At 40.6% G+C, this 16,592-nt stretch overlaps 1 protein-coding gene across 2 annotated transcripts in view; it reads right to left on the bottom strand.

The window, feature by feature from the left end:
• The window catches only part of Phka1 (phosphorylase kinase regulatory subunit alpha 1), a 98,360-nt gene extending 89,652 nt beyond the window's left edge, over positions 1–8,708 (bottom strand). For both annotated transcript variants that reach the window (XM_028775792.1, XM_028775794.1), the window contains exons 1-4: positions 8,335–8,708; positions 6,793–6,951; positions 3,632–3,679; positions 1,472–1,640 (exon numbers count right to left, since the gene is read on the bottom strand). In XM_028775792.1, coding sequence (XP_028631625.1) covers positions 1,472–1,640; positions 3,632–3,679; positions 6,793–6,951; positions 8,335–8,412 — 454 coding nt within the window. In that variant the 5' untranslated portion in view covers positions 8,413–8,708. The remainder of the gene's footprint in view (positions 1–1,471; positions 1,641–3,631; positions 3,680–6,792; positions 6,952–8,334) is intronic.
• Positions 8,709–16,592: the final 7,884 nt, after the last annotated feature.

Below are 16,592 nucleotides of genomic sequence, written 5' to 3'. Positions count from 1 at the left end.
AGAGAGAGAGAGAGAGAGAGAGAGAGAGAGAGAGAGAGAGAGAGAGAAGAGGATTCATTTTGGGTTTCTTTGGTGTCAAGGAACTCTGGCCTGGGCAATTTAGTGAGATCCTCTCTCAAAAAAATTAAAGGGTTAAGATTTTAGCTTAGTGGTAGAGTACTTGTCTAGCATATATGATTCCCTGCTTTGAAACCCTAGCACTACAGGAAAAAATACTATTGTAAATACGTTAACTTTGAATGATCTGGAAATGTTCTTATTAAGTTTAGGAATTCCATATAATATAATTGTTTCCATCTTTAATTTTACATCTATAAAGGATGTATATACTATGTAGCTTTCACTGACCTAGAAGTGAGTATATAAACTAGGGCTGACCTGTATCTGCCTCCCAAGTGCTAGAATACAGACAGATGTGAACTACTATATTTCAATTTTCCTTTTACATATCAAGCATCTAAAGATTATCACAAACTACTTATATAGAATATTGTTTAATAATGAAACATACACATTTAGATTCAGATCATAATAATAAAAAGTATATAAAGTGGGTGGTTCTACAGCCACAATAATCACAGGCATACTGGTGTAGAGTATGAAAATAAGAAAAAAAACTTCACCCTTCCTTGCCATCTCCTGGCATCTGAGAATAAATAAATAATAAAAATGCCTGGCTAAAGATCTAGCCCACAGTTCTGGGTTCCCATTTCAAAAGAGTATTAATTAGTATTGCAAATAGAATAAGATATTGCCTAGACCTCAGAAAAGTTATCTAGCTATGGCACATTTATAAACTATTGTTACCTCTAATTTGCTTCATTGAGACCATAAACAGATACTTTCTTTTCTAGTCAACTGTCAGGCTGTGGAAGGATGTCTTGATTCTTGGCTGGGCATGAGCCGTTGAACCCCGACTCCCATCGGGGAAACGGCAGGTGTTCAGCCACGCCCCCAGAATCCAGCTTCTACACATGGTCTACATCTCCAATAACCTGCACCTTGCAGACACGTTTGGCAAGCAGCCCTTCCCAGAGAGGTTTGCCAGATAGAGGGCGTGACTACAGGCTTCAGCCTCGAGAGATTTCCATATTCATGAGTTACCTATAGTGGGAGGGCGTGTAGCTAAATTAAGTTATTCCTTCCCAGTCACTCCTCTTTTCCCCTTCCCTATTTAAGCCAGCTCCCCCTGGCTTGAACTGGGGGGTGCACATCCATATCCAACTACTACACCATGGCAATAAAACTCTTGGAACCCACAGACTTCTTGTATTATTGGGGCCTGCTGTCGCCAAAGCTTCCAGCCTTTGGAACTCCAGACTTTCTCAAGTTATTGGGACCTGCTGCATGGGAGGCGCCCTCAGGTCTCCACAGCAGTTTTTCCCACAGTCAATCCCTACAGAGAAACCAGATGAACTGGAGTAGACGACTCAAACTTAGGAGCACGCAGCAATTCTCTCCTTGTACTGACCTGAGGCAGTCATTTGTGCTAGGAAGAGCAGGTACACAGAAGTAGCATCCAACTGCAGGTGTCCCCACTGGTCATCACCCACTACAGTGGCACAAGTTTTGGTGTTGTACTTGGCGTGGAGGCTATCTTTAGTACTCTGACTGTACTTAAAGGACTCTACTTTATCCACCTGAAAAGAAAACAGTATAAAAAGGCCAGTCAGAAAAAAACAAACCATATGCTAAGCATCTGTAGGGCTCTGACATACACACACAACATTGCACTCTGCCTTCCGGAAATTGTGACTATTTGAAATATACTGTTACCTGCTTTTTTCCTACACTGGGGAAATCTGTCATTTTAAATAAGAAATGGTTAAAAAAACCCCACCTATTTCCTGTTCATTGCCTCCTTTCTACTCTTTTCAAATGGTTACTTTGCCATATTGTAGAGAAACTGGAAGCTCAAATGTATAAGAACAGTTTAGTGAGAAAACACAGTGCTATATATTTGTTCTTGAATTTAAAGTAGGAATATGCAGATACATTGAGAGATGAGGATATTTTTATTAATGTGCTAAGTATAGTTGTTTATGGGTATGGGTACCCCCAGAGGCCAGAAGAGGGCATTAGATTCTTTGGAGCTAAAGTTACAAGACTTGTAAACTACCCAACAGGAGCAGGTATTGAGAACCAAACTCAGGTCCTCTGCAAGAGCAATATGTGTTCTTAACCACTGAGCCATCACTATAACCCCAAGAGGATAAATCTTGAAGACGCCATAAAAAGAGTTAATGAGAACCATACAGAGTCACAAAAATGGTATTATAGAAAGGTAAAATTACAAATTAGAAAAGAATCATTGAGAGCTGGGAGTATAGCTCAGTGGTAAGGTATTCTGAGGATGCATAAGGCCCTGGGTCCAATTCCTAAAACACACACACACACACACACACACACACACACACACACACACACGGCAAAAATCTAGACAGGAAATCTTAGATAAAAGGCAAACAGTAGTTCCCGATTTACTTCCTGACATGTAGATGTGATTATTTATGGCTCTGCTGTATGATAATCTTAAATATGGTTCATGAAATTTGTGACCATACCTATTTAATAGGACAAAGCATAACTATCTAAACATAAATGAAGTATAAAGACACAGAAAAACTGATATATGTGAGATTAGTAAAGAGATACATACAATTAATAGCTCCATATTCATTTCAAACTCATGTGTAGATAAGGAAGTTTAGAAGTTGAGAGCCATTTCTTTCTACTTTGATCTAATTAAGTCAGGTTCAATATGTACATATTTTAAGATCTCAGAATATAGGTTTCTTAGTAAAATACTTTGTGTAGAAAAAAATTCCATAAACTCAAAGTGTAAATGGTAGACTCTAAAAATATTTGCAATGTAAAAATGATTAATATCCATAATACACAAGAAGTCAGTAGGCAAGAAACAGACAGGCAAAGCTCTACAAAGAGGCAAAGCTCTAGCTGGTAATTCACCAGTAAGGGACTACAAATTTTCAATTCACATATAAAAAGATGTTCAACAAGGCCAGGAAAGACCAATTGTTTGAATTTCAAGTTTCCTTTGCCCCAATCCTAAAATTGAGAGTACTTTGAAAGATTTTTTTTTCCACATAAATTTTGTATCAAAACTCAACTGGTGTAAACACTAAATTCAAATCAACATCTGGTTATTTATAGGCCTTATTCCATTTAGTGTATAAGGAATGTTTCACTACAAAGAGATTTTTTTTAATTTCAAAGTATTTTCTCTATTCACTAAAAACATGAGAAATTATATGATAAAGTACAGTACTCTTATCTTTTTTATAAAAAAATCTTAAAATGTATTAGTTCTGGAATGGGTCTGGACCTAAAAGTTTCAGATAAGGTTTTTTAAAAAAAAGACCTGTATCATATAGTTGCAAATAGCATAATGATTCTTTTTTTGAGGAAAAAAATCATATATAAAGGGAGGAAAAAGAGTGGAAGGAAATAATTCTAGTTGTAACAGGGTGGTGAACTCTGTGTGCCATCCCCATCCCAGAGTTCCAAACCATCTAAAAGTGGAGAGTACTATTTGTGAATCTGACTAAAAGGCTATAAGCACCATTAAGTTGTTGTTATGTTTTATCAGAAGTTGTTACCAGTGCCATACCTGTCTCATCATGCAGTGTAGCAGTCCCCTCATTAACTTCACTACACTCTGCAGAAATAAATGGAAACAAGACTGTTATAAACATACTGAGATACAAGAACACTTACTCAGCAGCTTCAGCCAGTACATGACCTTTTGAGATCTAGTAACCCTATCCTGGCTCTACTTGCATGGCATTTACTTTATAGGCACACAAAACAGACTGCAGCTAAAAGTTGAATCAAAAGCCATGGTTTATGATTCCTTGAATTCAAATACTAATATAAAAATTCTAAAGTAGTTTTACCTAAAAATAAGCCAACCATCTAATAGTGGAGAATCCACCTAGAGAAAAGGGAGAAGTCAGCTCGCTCCCAAGGCTCTAGGGATCCTCTAGTATATGCCCTATAGCCTTGATTGCATCCTTTTATTTAAAATTTCACTTTATTTTTAAAGACTCATTTTTCATTTATATGTATGAATGTTTTGATTATATGTATGTGTGCATATCTCATGCATACCTGGCATGGAACAGCTTCTCCAATTCTCTACAAACCTTTTTCTTTTAGTCTATAAGATCTTAAGTCAGCTTTGTGTTCCACAGACCATAGTATGAGAAATTTTCCAAGTAATACTGTGAGGGTGACTGTAAATTAAGAACACCAGTAAGAGAAACAGTGGCAAGTTACTACTGTTTGGTAGAGTGCTGTATTTCGTTTTACTTGGAAAGATGGGTTTTCAGGCACACAGAATTTGAAGAACCACAGGACACACAGGGAAAACTAGTAAGAAGACAAAACTGAGGCCAGAGCTAAAGGAAGAGAGTTGGAAATCATTTCCAAAAAGGTAATAGAAAACCTATGAAAATCAGATGAGCAACAATACAAAGAGAATAAACTGAGAAAGAACCCGAAGTGGAAGTAGCCAAAGAGATATTGTGATCTACTTGAGTGTTTATTTTTTATAGATATGAGACTTGTTTTTTATATCTGCTCAAGACAGGTGGCATTTGTAAATGTACACTTGTGTATAATTCTATTTATAACATAGACTAAGGAAGTTAGTCAAACCCATTTCTTATTTCCATCCACTATTCTCATCAATTCTCTGATTTTTATGACAGAGAAGCAAAAATGGGAGTTGGAGGAATGGGTATAAATTATTAACAATGCTTTTGGGGGAAAATTCACACAGTCATGGCAAGTTGGCAGCAGGTAGAAATTTAATCTGTGGATGTATTAGAATTAATCTATGTTCATTGACTACTCTTACATCTGTTATTATCTAGGCACATTATTAGATCTGTCTATATTAGAATCACCTAGATAATTAAAAAAAAAGACCAGTGCTCATGGATATAACTTCTAGATTCTTACTTAAATTGTTATAAAGTGAGGTCTATCCAGTTAGGATAGCTCTGAAAAGCTTTCCAAGTAATTCCAATGTACAGCCAGAGTTGAGAATTATTCATCTAGGTCAGGGACAAATCCAGCTCATCACTATTTTTGTAAATAAAGTATTATTGGAACATATCGCCATGCTAAATCTTTACATATTTTCTTTTTTTTTTTTTTTTTTGGCTACACCTACCAGAGCTGAGTAATTAGAGACAAGTGATCCATACATCAAAAATATTTACTATCTGATCCTTTACAAAAATGGATGGGTTTCTAGATCAATGCTGACTTAGGCTTTTTAAAACATAGGACATAATAATCAAATTCGTTTTGATTCATAAAACAAGTACATGTAAGTTAGAATCCACACAGGAGCTTTTCTTTTCTGAAGCTGATTCCCATTTCTACAATGTTCTGAAATAGTCCAAAGTCAACAATATGATATAAAAATATTTTTTCAGCTATGTGATAGGTTATATAATAGTACACAAAAGTTTTAGAACTGGCAATTCACCTTTTTCCTCATTTTTTCTACTTAAGTCAAATAAGGAAAGATATGCACTCTGTAGAATGATGGGACAACAGATTTATTCTAATAATATTGAAAATTTTTGATCAAATTATATCAGGCACATAAAACTAAAGTTCTTCTGATATTAATTTATAGCAAATCAAGACAAGGAACAAACTACTGAGATCAAAATAGCAGAACATTCAGGATAGGATATAGGACTAGGGAGTTTTTTTTGCTTTTTGTTTTTTGTCTTTTTTGAGAAAAAAATACTCCCTATGTTTTCCAAATTTCTATTATGGCATTATTTCTATAAAAGTCTGTATTTGCTCAACTAGAGCAAAAACTCCAACTATGTTTTGTATCTCTCAGTAATGCCTTGAAAGAATTCCAAATGGATACTGATGCTGAAGATAACACGGTGAGACTTGTCCCACTCCCAAGAACAACTTCTGAATATATTGCTGCTTTTAAAAAAACCCAAATTCCAATAACCTGATTTATAAATCATAACTGGAGCTAGGATTTCCTAACTTCAAGGGAGACTATAGGAGAAATAGCTGCTGAGGTAAGAAAGGATCTATGTATACTTACATCTAACAGAATGCTTTATCATTAAAAGTCTTGTGTAATCCAAATGATGCCAAATTATTGCCTTTTAGATACTTAAGAGGGAATAGTTCCTTTGTGTTCAGAAGTTCTATAAAGGATGCTAATTTATTGAGGGGAAAGTCATCTGCTGACTTTTACCTCAATTTGACTCCAGGCAGGCAACAGGCTCCCTAAATTAGTGGTCACAGTAATAAAGATCAACGAGGTCATTATTTTTGTCTAATGAGGAAAACCTGTTCATCTGTGTCAGGTCCACTCATACAGACACCACAATTATTTTCAAAATAGAAAGAGAATAAAATAGTACATATCTGCTCCCAGATATTCTTCTCAATGAAAATAAAATGGTGGATCCTGAAAATACACTTAAGAGGATTATTAATTTTAGGAAATATATCTGTGTAGAACTTTCAAAAGTAATGAACAATCTGAGCCCTCTTCCCTGATTATGTGGTTTTCAAGTTTCCACAGCAATAACCAAACCAAACCAAACCGACCAGACCAGACCAATACAAACTAAACACACTTCAGGTACAGTGTAGGAAAACTTTCTAAAATGCCATTTCAGAAAGGTGGTACAGGGGCTATTTTTCCTTCAATTCCTGATCCCCCACTATACCCACACATAGCTCCACATCTCGGTATAGTTTTGTTTTGATTACCTGCTCCAGTTCATAGGCCTTTGCCTTGTCCTCATCACGGTCTGCATTTTTTCGATATGCCAGGCCTAAACCCCACACAGCCAGGATGCTATACACATTGTCTCGGACCCAGGCATCTTTCTGATCATAGCTGGCTGGAAGCAAACCTGTCACTGGATTCTGCAAGATCAATCAGAGAGGACAGGGAACTAACCTCAGAATGTTAAAGGGAACAAAATCTAGGAAATATTTTACTTAGAAAGTTTAGTCTTTCTCCTACTTCCCCATTCTTGAGTTTTGCAGGCAGATATTATCCCCAGCTTTACTGAGTTATAACTGACAATAAAAACTGTACATATTTACAGTATGCAACATGACAATTTGACACAGAAATAAATGTATTGTGAAATGACAATCAAGTTAATGTATCCATTACCTCACAAGTTTCAATTATATAATAAAATAGTATGGACTAGTCACTGTGCTGCTACTGCTGTTAATCAGCATTGCAGAACATACTCATATAGGATCGGAAAGTTTGTGCACTATCTTAAAAATAAGGAAAGAGCTGGCTGAAAGCTTACAAGTCCAAAACGTTGGTATTATTAAAATAAAGGCATTATTAAGGGTATTATCAAATGTAGTACTAAGGATGTTGCTAAGTGGATTTTAAAAGAAAAATATTGTTTTAGTTAAATTCAACTAGCAACGAAAAATGTTAAGTAAAGGAGTAGAAAAATATATTTAGAAATATATATAGCCAGGTGCAGTGCCTTATGCCTATAATTTCCCCCAGACTGCTGCTAATTCCAGGCCAGTTACATAGTGAGTTTCAGGCCATCATGGGCTACAAAGAAAGACTTGGTTTCAAAAACAAACCAACAACTCCAAAAAACAGGTGCAGTGGTGCATACCTGTAAGGCCAGCTCTGGGGAGATGAAGCTCATGGAGGATGGTGAGTTTGAGGTCAGTGTGGGCTACAAGGTAAAATCCTGCCTCTAACAAAGAAAGAAACAAAACAAAAACAACATAGGAAACAAACAAACAAACCCACTGGCCTGTGGTCTGTTGTCCAAACTGTGAAGGCTATGGCAGGAGGATCCCATGTTCAAGGCCAGCCTGAGCCACTGCGAAAAACTGTTTAAACAAAAGTATGCACAAAGTGCCTTGACCTTCACAGTAGTCTAAGGTCTCTTAGGATGCTCTATGTTCTCATACACCCTTGGGGAAATGGGGTGGAAGTAGATGGCCCAAACCTGGGGTGAGGGCAATAAATGAGTGTGATCATTTCTTGAAACTCTGCTTCTGGAACCCAGCCTTAGTTGGGGAGGGGAGAGTTTGGGGGAGGAGGCAGCGTTACCTCTGAGCTCAGAAACTATCACTCTGGAATCACTGCAGAGGGGTGGGGGGTTGTGGTTCTCCATGCCACACTTTAATTTTACTCCAGGTTCAACATGCAACTTTCCTTCAGGAGCTTTTAGGGCCTCCCCAGAGACTAATGTGTTCTGGGTTCACCCAGGGTCAATGTCCCGCTGCTCACACTTCACCCTTACCTACACTTACCTGATGGCACAGGATGGTCTGATGCACCAGCCGAGCATAGCCGTCCAGGCGGACCCCCGAGTTACTCCGGCTCCTCATCGCTCCACGTCCCTAATCCCCCACTGCACCCTCAGGAAGCTTGGACGCCAGGCCTGCTGAAACCTAAGCGCTCGCTTGCTCCTGTGGCTAATGGTTCCCGCGCGCACCCCGTGCCGGCGGCCTCAGAGTTCACTTCAGGCCGCCGCGGCTCAGCCTTCCGCGGTCTAGGCTTCGGCCCCCGCAACACTCCGTCTCCACTCAGTCTCCCGTGGTCCCCGGGTGTCGCACCGACATCCTCCGCTTGACTGAAGGAGACCACGGCGCCCCGGAGATTCCAGGCCAGGGACAGCGGCTGTTGTCCCGGGCGCCGCCTCCCTTGGCGAGCGCGCGGGGGCGGGGCGTGGGTCCCGCAGCTGCGCGCTGCGCCCACGGGCCAGTCGCAGCCACCCTCCGCCCGCCCAGAATGTGTCACCTTAGGCGATGTGCTCTCCCCGCCCCCCGAGGGGGTTATTTTCGAAACACTACAAGTGACTATTTTAATTTTGCACCGTTGTGCGCACAGGCTGATGGTCTTACTTCTGAAGGACTAGTTTTAGGAACCCTTGGGAACTCTTCGAAACTGAAAGGAGAGACCCGTCAGCGCTCCCAGACTGAACGATTCTTTAGGAGCAAAAAGTCGGATTAAGCGGGCACTCTGAAACCAACCAACCAACCTACCAAACAAACAAACAAACAAAAAAACCCAGCTCCATAGGGAACTCTTTAGTCCCTCCTTAGAGAAGCACGAATCCTCAGCGGTTAGGGAGCTTTGAGGCTGCGAGCAGGACAGGGAGCCGAGCTGCTGCTCAGATGGGACAGCTGACAGTGGAGTATTGCTTTGGAGGGCTTGCTGGTAGAGGGTAGGTGACTAGGCCAAAGGAATGTTTAGCTAAAATTAAAGTGACAGAAGAGGGCTGGGGAAGAAGGCTGCAGAGGATACTGTGAGGAGCTTGAAGAATCTGCCCCTGGCAAGTGGCTCTCGGGCCTTTTGCTTCCGCGCTCTACTGTCCCCACCCCCACCCTTTACTCTCTGCTCTCCCAAACCCCTTCTGGGCTCAACAGGAGTACCACCTGCTTTCTGAATTGCGGGGTATGAGAATAAGACCGTAGCTTGACCTTTCGAGAGTTCTAAATCTAAGCCTTCCTTGGCCACCTCGCTCTGGCCACAGTGATTTTGCATTTTCGTTCTCTCTCTCTCTCTCTCTCTCTCTCTCTCTCTCTCTCTCTCTCTCTCTCTCTCTCTCTCTCTCTCTCTCTCTCGTTTCTTCTCTCCTTACAAGCTGCCTCTGGGCGCCGTTGCCTCTGCTTCAGCCTCTTTCTCACTCACTATAGCACATAGTTAGGCCCCTTGGAAGGTGACTAGTGAATATATCTGATAAGGATGATGAAAGAAGAGTGCTCAAGAACGCAGAGCTGGGATTTTCAGGTTGAACAGCCAATCAATGATGTAGTTCAACACAGTGACACGGAATCCTCCAGCAAATAGTTTCCATTGCAGTCACAACCTACGCAAATGCAATGACTAGCCAGTATACCACTTCAAGTCCTTAGCACACTAGGAAGGGGAGGTCAATTTGGAGAGAATATTCCCCTGCTCATGCCCCTAACTCCTTGACATCTCGCCCTCACTCAGACTACAGCCACAGAAACTTTTGTCTCTACCCTTGTCCCCTTCAAGTGTCTGCCCTCTAGTTTTTCTTTACCTTGATATTTAAGCAATTTTCAAACATTAAAGTAATATATGATCACTAAAGAAAAGTTGCAAAATACAAAAAGGTGAAATAAAATATTGAAATCATAATTCCACACACCACTACCTTCTACTCTTTATATTCCTTCTTTATATTCCTTCTTCTATAGACTTCCCTTCACCTCATGATAGCATGACTGGATTAGGAATGGCAGAGGTGAGGTATCACTAAGAAGGATAGCTAGCTGGCTATCAACAGACTCTATTGGCTGGCATTGCCCTGGTGCTTTCATCCTTGGTCCAATTTAGACTTTCAGCCTTGTAGTCTTAGAAACTTGATCTGCTCAGTGACCCAGAACTGATGAGACACAGGAGGCTGACTCATGCTGACTACCTCATAAGAGCTTGGTGCATGAAAACCAGGATGCTGTTTGCTATTGAGAAACAAAACTGTGACAGCTTACGTTAACCTGAACACTACATTTTCTCCCTTTAGTAAGTTCTAATTCTTATTATATACCTTATATAATGGCCCTGTTAAGTAGATACTCTTCTGATCAGTATATATTAATTGTACAAAATAGAGGGTTTCATCGAAATGTACTAATAATTGAACCTATCTTAGAGGTGGAGAAATGAAGACACATGAAAATTATCTAGTTGGAAGTGTGATCTTTCATGTTGGTTTCATTGACTCCTTTAAATATGTTTCCAGGGCTCACTGGCACTTATTTTTTAGATATATTGAATTATAAATCAAATTATAGTTGTCAGTCTGAAATCATTGCTTCTTTTGAAAATCATCAACATGTTAAAGTCGTACATATTTATGGGGTATTGTGTGATTTTTTGATGCATGTCCATGTTTTATAGTGTTCGAAGTAATATGTAAGTAAACTCTTCCTAAGAGTTTTAATATTACAAATAAGGTTAAATCCAGTTCCGTCTGTTTAATGTCTTCTACCATGGTCTTCTTCATTCCCCTTCTGAAAGTAGCCACCATTATTGGATTGACTTGTATCCTTTCAAGTTGATTCTGAATGTATTTATTTGGAAATATGCATATGAAAATATGCTATTGCTTTGTTTGTATTTTTAAATTATTACCATGTCTTTATTTTGTGTGCATGTATTTGTATACATGCATCTGTGCAGGTGTCCTGGTGTGTGCATACGTGTGTAAGAGAGAGAGTGAAAAAGAGAAAGAAGAGAGAGAAAATAAACCAGAGGTTGAAGTTGGCTGTCCTTTTCTTTCACTTGCCACCGTATGTACTGAGAGGAGCCTTCTCGCTGAAGCTGGAACTCACTGTTTTCAGGTGTCTAACTAGTATCCACCTGTTTTCTTCTCCCCACTGCCCCCCAGTGCTAAGGTTACAGTTGAACACAACCACATCAAGCTTATACATGGGTGCAGGGGGTCTCCACTGCCTTATTCCTGCAGAGGCCCTAACTCAAGAGAAACCACTCACCTCTACCCTGTTAACCTTAACCCTGGGGGCAAGAGGCTAGCAGCCTGGTACCCTTAGGAACCCCAAGATCTTAAAGAAGTCAAGAAGGTGGTGGCTGAGGATGGGCCAAATGCTCCCCGGGCCAAGACTATTCTTGAGGGCCTGGCCCACAAGGCATGTGTTGTTTGAGATTGGAAGGAGTTAGCTAAGGCGGTCCTCCCTGGGCCTATGTTTCTTAAGTTTCTACCATATTTTAATGAGGAATGCCACACCCACAGGGAAAGGAACCAGAAAGCTTAACCAGCTATACAAATCACTGCTGGGATGCTCTCTGGTGCCTCCGACCAATATTCCACAGGTGCCCAACAGGCAGCTATTCTGCCCCCCTCCCACTCCCCAGGATCAGGTCAGAGCCATTGGCCTTGCCACCTGGAGGAAAACCACTGAGTCTCCCATAGTAGGAATTACTTAGAAACCTACTGAGGACCTTGCCTCCTTCATTGACAGAGTTCAAAAAAGCATACAAAGTAAATTCCCCTAGGGTAGCCTTCAAGATTGCTTTGTTCACTTTGTTCGCTCTTTGGTCTGGGATGGGATGAATGCTGATCACAAACTTGCCTGGGTGGGGTTGCACAACCAGGCTATTAACAGGAGGGTAGTGACCATCAGAGATGTAGGCTCCTCCTCCTTTCAGATTAGGGCCCTGGCCGCTAAGGAGGCCCATAAGAAAGATATGAGTGTTCTTGTTAATGCCCTCCAACAGACCTCAGTCAGCAGGTGTGGTAGAGAGGGTCATTTTAAGAGAGAGTACCCCAACTTGACAAAAGCTGCCTCACATCCTGCAAATGGTTCACCAGGTATTCCTTGCCCTAGGCGCAAGAAGGGCTTTCACTGGGCTAGGGACTGCAAATCTAAATTTGATCTCAATGGCCAGCCTTTAAACTGGCCTGGTTTGGCTCAAGTTTTGAGACCAGTCTTAGTCACTTCCATACCTGGGTGACTCAACAAGACCCATTTGGCCCCGCCTCTGCCCCTCTGTTGCTGATGTGGAGCTTTGCCATTGGCCCTGTCAGTCACCCCATATCCTCTGTCACTCTTCCCAGCTCCCTACATCATCTCACCCCACCAAAACTCCCCCTCACTATGCTCTGAGTTTATATAAGCGATAGGATGATACATCAAAGTTGAATTCCTGCTTTGACAAGACTCCCAGCCTGGTGCTTTCTTTTGAGTTGTCGACACTCAATACTCAATACATCGGGCTCAGCCCCGGAGAGACAGACCTGGCAGGACTGGGACCACTCTCCTCTTGCCTGGACCTGTCGGCAAAGAGCCAACGGGCTCCAATAGACATTCTGGCAAAGTAAATATAAACAGGCAAAGAAGGAAAAACCCGTCCCTCTTCCATGGTCCTCATACAGGCCTCCAGCAAAAGGTGTGGCCATGATTAAAGGTGTGCCTCAAGATTTAGATTAAAAGTGTGTGTTGATCTTGATTAAGAGTGTGCGCCATTCCCACTGAAAGATCTGGATAACAGATGTGCTCCCTATTTCTGGACTGTAGTTCATTCCAGATATAGTCAACTTGACAACTGAGAATAGCCATCACACCAATTGTGGCAGAAAGCTTATGGAAGTAATCAATACTGTTTGGGTGTCCAAGAACATGAGACTAGATAGCTCAGGGAGCTAGGGTAAAACCGCATACTATTGTTCTAAAAAAAAAAAAAGGGGAACAATAAAATGACCCCTAGTGACATTCTGGTGTACTCATGGATTAGTATCTTGCTCAGCCATCATCAGAGAAGCTTCCTCCTGCAACAGATGGGAACAAATTCAGAGACCCAAAGCTAGACATAATGCAGAGAGTGAGAGATGTTAGGACTCTTAGTCCTAAACAGGTATACATCAGACCACTCCCCTCAGGACTCAGGGGACCCTGCAGAAGAGAAGGCAAAAGATGTGAAAGAGCCTGACTGGATGGAGGACATAAAAAAACAAGGTCTTCTAAATGAACATATTCAAAGGACAAATGAATTTGCAGAGACTGAGGCAGCATGTAAGGGCCTCATGGGTCTGCACCAGGTCCTCTGTATATATACCATGGCTTCCAGTTTACTGCTTTGATGACATTCCTGACTGTGTGAATGGCTTGGGCTCTATTTCTTGTGCCTTCTCTTGGGCTCTTTTCCTTCTATTTGTTTCTTTTGTTTTACCTTATTGTATTTTATTTTATCATTATCCTTTAGAAGTCTAATGTTTTCTAATGAGAGACAGAAAAGGAGAAGATCTGGATGGAAGAGGAATGAGGATGAATAGAGGAAGAGGAACAGTAAGCAGCATATATTACACGAGACAAAAAGCTTTTGTTTTTTTTTTGAGGCAGGGTTTCTCGGTGTAGCCCTGGCTGTCCTGGAACTCACTCTGTAGACCAGGCTGGCCTCGAACTCAGAAATCCACCTGCCTCTGCCTCCCAAGTGCTGGGATTAAAGGCGTGCGCCACCACTGCCCGGCATCTATTTTCAATAAAAGAAAAATAGAAAAATAAATGGTAATTCATATTGATATCAAAGTATTGGCTTAAAATAAATTTCTGGGGGGATGGAAAGATGGCTCAGAGGTTAAGAGAACTGATTGCTCTTCCAGAGTTCAATTCCCAGCAACCAACCAAGGTAGCTCACAACAACATCTATGGGATTCAGTGCCCTCTTCTGGAGTGTCTGAGGACAGCTACAGTGTACTCATATACATGAAATAAATAAATAAATAAATAAATAAATAAAATCTTTTGTAAAAATTCTGTATCATTTGCTATCAATATAAGAAGAACCGATTATGGTGGGGGACACTGGTACGATTTGCTTAAGGAGTGGGAGGTAAGAGGTTCATCACATGTTCGAGGTCAGCCTGGGCTACACATTGCCAAGTAGTGGCAGAGGCAGGTGGATCTTTGAATGTGAGACCAGCCTGGCCCATAGATCAAGTTCCAGAATAGCCATCGCTACACAGAGAAACCCTGTCCCGAAACACAACAAAAATTTAAACCAAAATTTAAACCAAACCAAAACAAAAATTTTTAAAAATAAGTAAAAAAGGAAACAAAGATGAATAAGTTTGCTGGGAGATGGCTCACAGCATGCATTGTTCTTGCAGTGGACCTGAGTTTGGCTCTCAGCACTCATGGTATATTACAAACATTTATAACTCCAGCTTCAGGGGACCAGATACCCTCTTTTGACCTCCTTGGAAACCAGATATGCATGTGGTATGCATACACACATTCAGGCAAAATAAAAAAAAAAAATAGGAAATGGGTAATAATACCCTGAAAGCTGAAAGAGGATTCCCGGAGTAGAAAGACTCAAGAGAGTGCAGGGGATGGGTCAGCAGATTGGGGAAGAGGATCAAATAAAACCAAATTATGTATGAAAATGAAAAATGTCATAATGAGACTTGTTACTTTGTGTACTAATTAAAAATTAACCAAAGTTTTTTTCTCTGTACTAATTTTAAAAGGATTCAGTCGTGGTCCAATTGGCTGGTGTAATAGTTTTTATGATTTTTCTTTTCTATGTGTGTTAGGATGGGTATACACATGGACATGAGTAACAGAGGTCAACGTCAGGCAGCCTTCTTCAGGTGCTATACATCTTGACTTTGGAGACAACCCTGGAGCTCTCTGAGTTGCATAGACTGGCTGATCTGTGACCCCAAGGGATCCACCAGTCTCCATATTCCTAGAGCTGAGATTACAAACCATACTACCATTCCTGAAACGTATTTTGATCCTGAGGATCAAATTCAGACCGTCATGTTTATGGGATGTGATGATGTGTATATGCTTGGCTCAGGGAGTGGCACTACTAGAGGGGGTGGTCCTGTTGGAGAGAGTGTAGACTTGTTGGAGTAGGCGTGTCACTGTAGGTATGGGCTTTAAGACCCTCATCCTAGCTGCTTGGAAGTCAGTCTTCCACCAGCAGCCTTCAGATGAAAATTAGAACTTTCAGCTCCTCCTGCACCATGCCTGCCTGGATGCTGCCATGTTCCTGCCTTGATGATAATGGACTGAACCTCTGAATCTATAGGCCAACCCCAATTAAATATTGTCCTTATAAGACTTGCTATGGTCATGGTGTCTGTTCACAGCAGTAAAACTCTAACTAAGATATGGGACAAACAGTTCATAAACAGCCTTATTCCTAGCCACAATCCTTTTCTCTTATGATGTTAATTGTAATATAAAGAAAATAGACAACCCTTTTGTTCTTATAAGTTACAGTTCTCTTCTCTGTTTTTTTTTTGTAATCTTTTTTTAAATTAGAAAATTACTTATTTAGAAGCATTCAGAATTTCAACAAAACAGCTGAGTTTTTTTTTCAATTACAGAGTGGTATTCAGTTAACTGAACAATATTTATCTTTGTATATGATGCTCCAGAGATAACTGAAGATGAAAAACAAAACAAAGACCAAAAGAGCTGCTATCCCCATAGATAACTACTTTGTGTTGTGCACTAACAGGAACCTACTTTAAATTTCTATGTCAATTTACAATCTCCATACTGTGCCAGGCAAGGTTAGTGGCTTTTGAAAATACCACCACAACAGGGCTATCTAAAGACACATTGGGTAGTATCTTAAGATACTGTACAGCTTAAAACAAAAAAACCTTATGCAGTCTTACATTTCAATTTTTTCTTTAAAATGATTGACTTGTGTACAGGGGTGTTAAATGCTTTATAGACAAGAAAAAACTTGTCTAACCAACTTAATCATCTTCCTCTTCCTCTTCCCCGTTCCTCATCATTTTCATTCTTATCATCTTCCTCTTCCTTCTTTTTCTTGCTCTTTTCAGCCTTGACTACCCCCTTTTTCGCTGCATCAGGTTTTCCTTTGGCTCTGTAGGCAGCAATATCCTTCTCATACTTTTCCTTCAGCTTGGCAGCCTTCTTCTCGTCGGGCTGCTTGTCATCCGCTGCAGTGTTGTTCCACATCTCTCCTAGTTTCTTTGCAACATCACCAATGGATAAGCCAGGATGCTCGCCTTTGATTTTTGGGCAGTACT

Source organism: Grammomys surdaster, unplaced genomic scaffold (genome assembly GCF_004785775.1).
Source record: "Grammomys surdaster isolate TR1022 unplaced genomic scaffold, NIH_TR_1.0 260, whole genome shotgun sequence".
Taxonomy (NCBI): domain Eukaryota; kingdom Metazoa; phylum Chordata; class Mammalia; order Rodentia; family Muridae; genus Grammomys; species Grammomys surdaster.
Note: the sequence above shows the minus strand (reverse complement) of the source record. Positions and strands in the feature narration are given on the sequence as shown.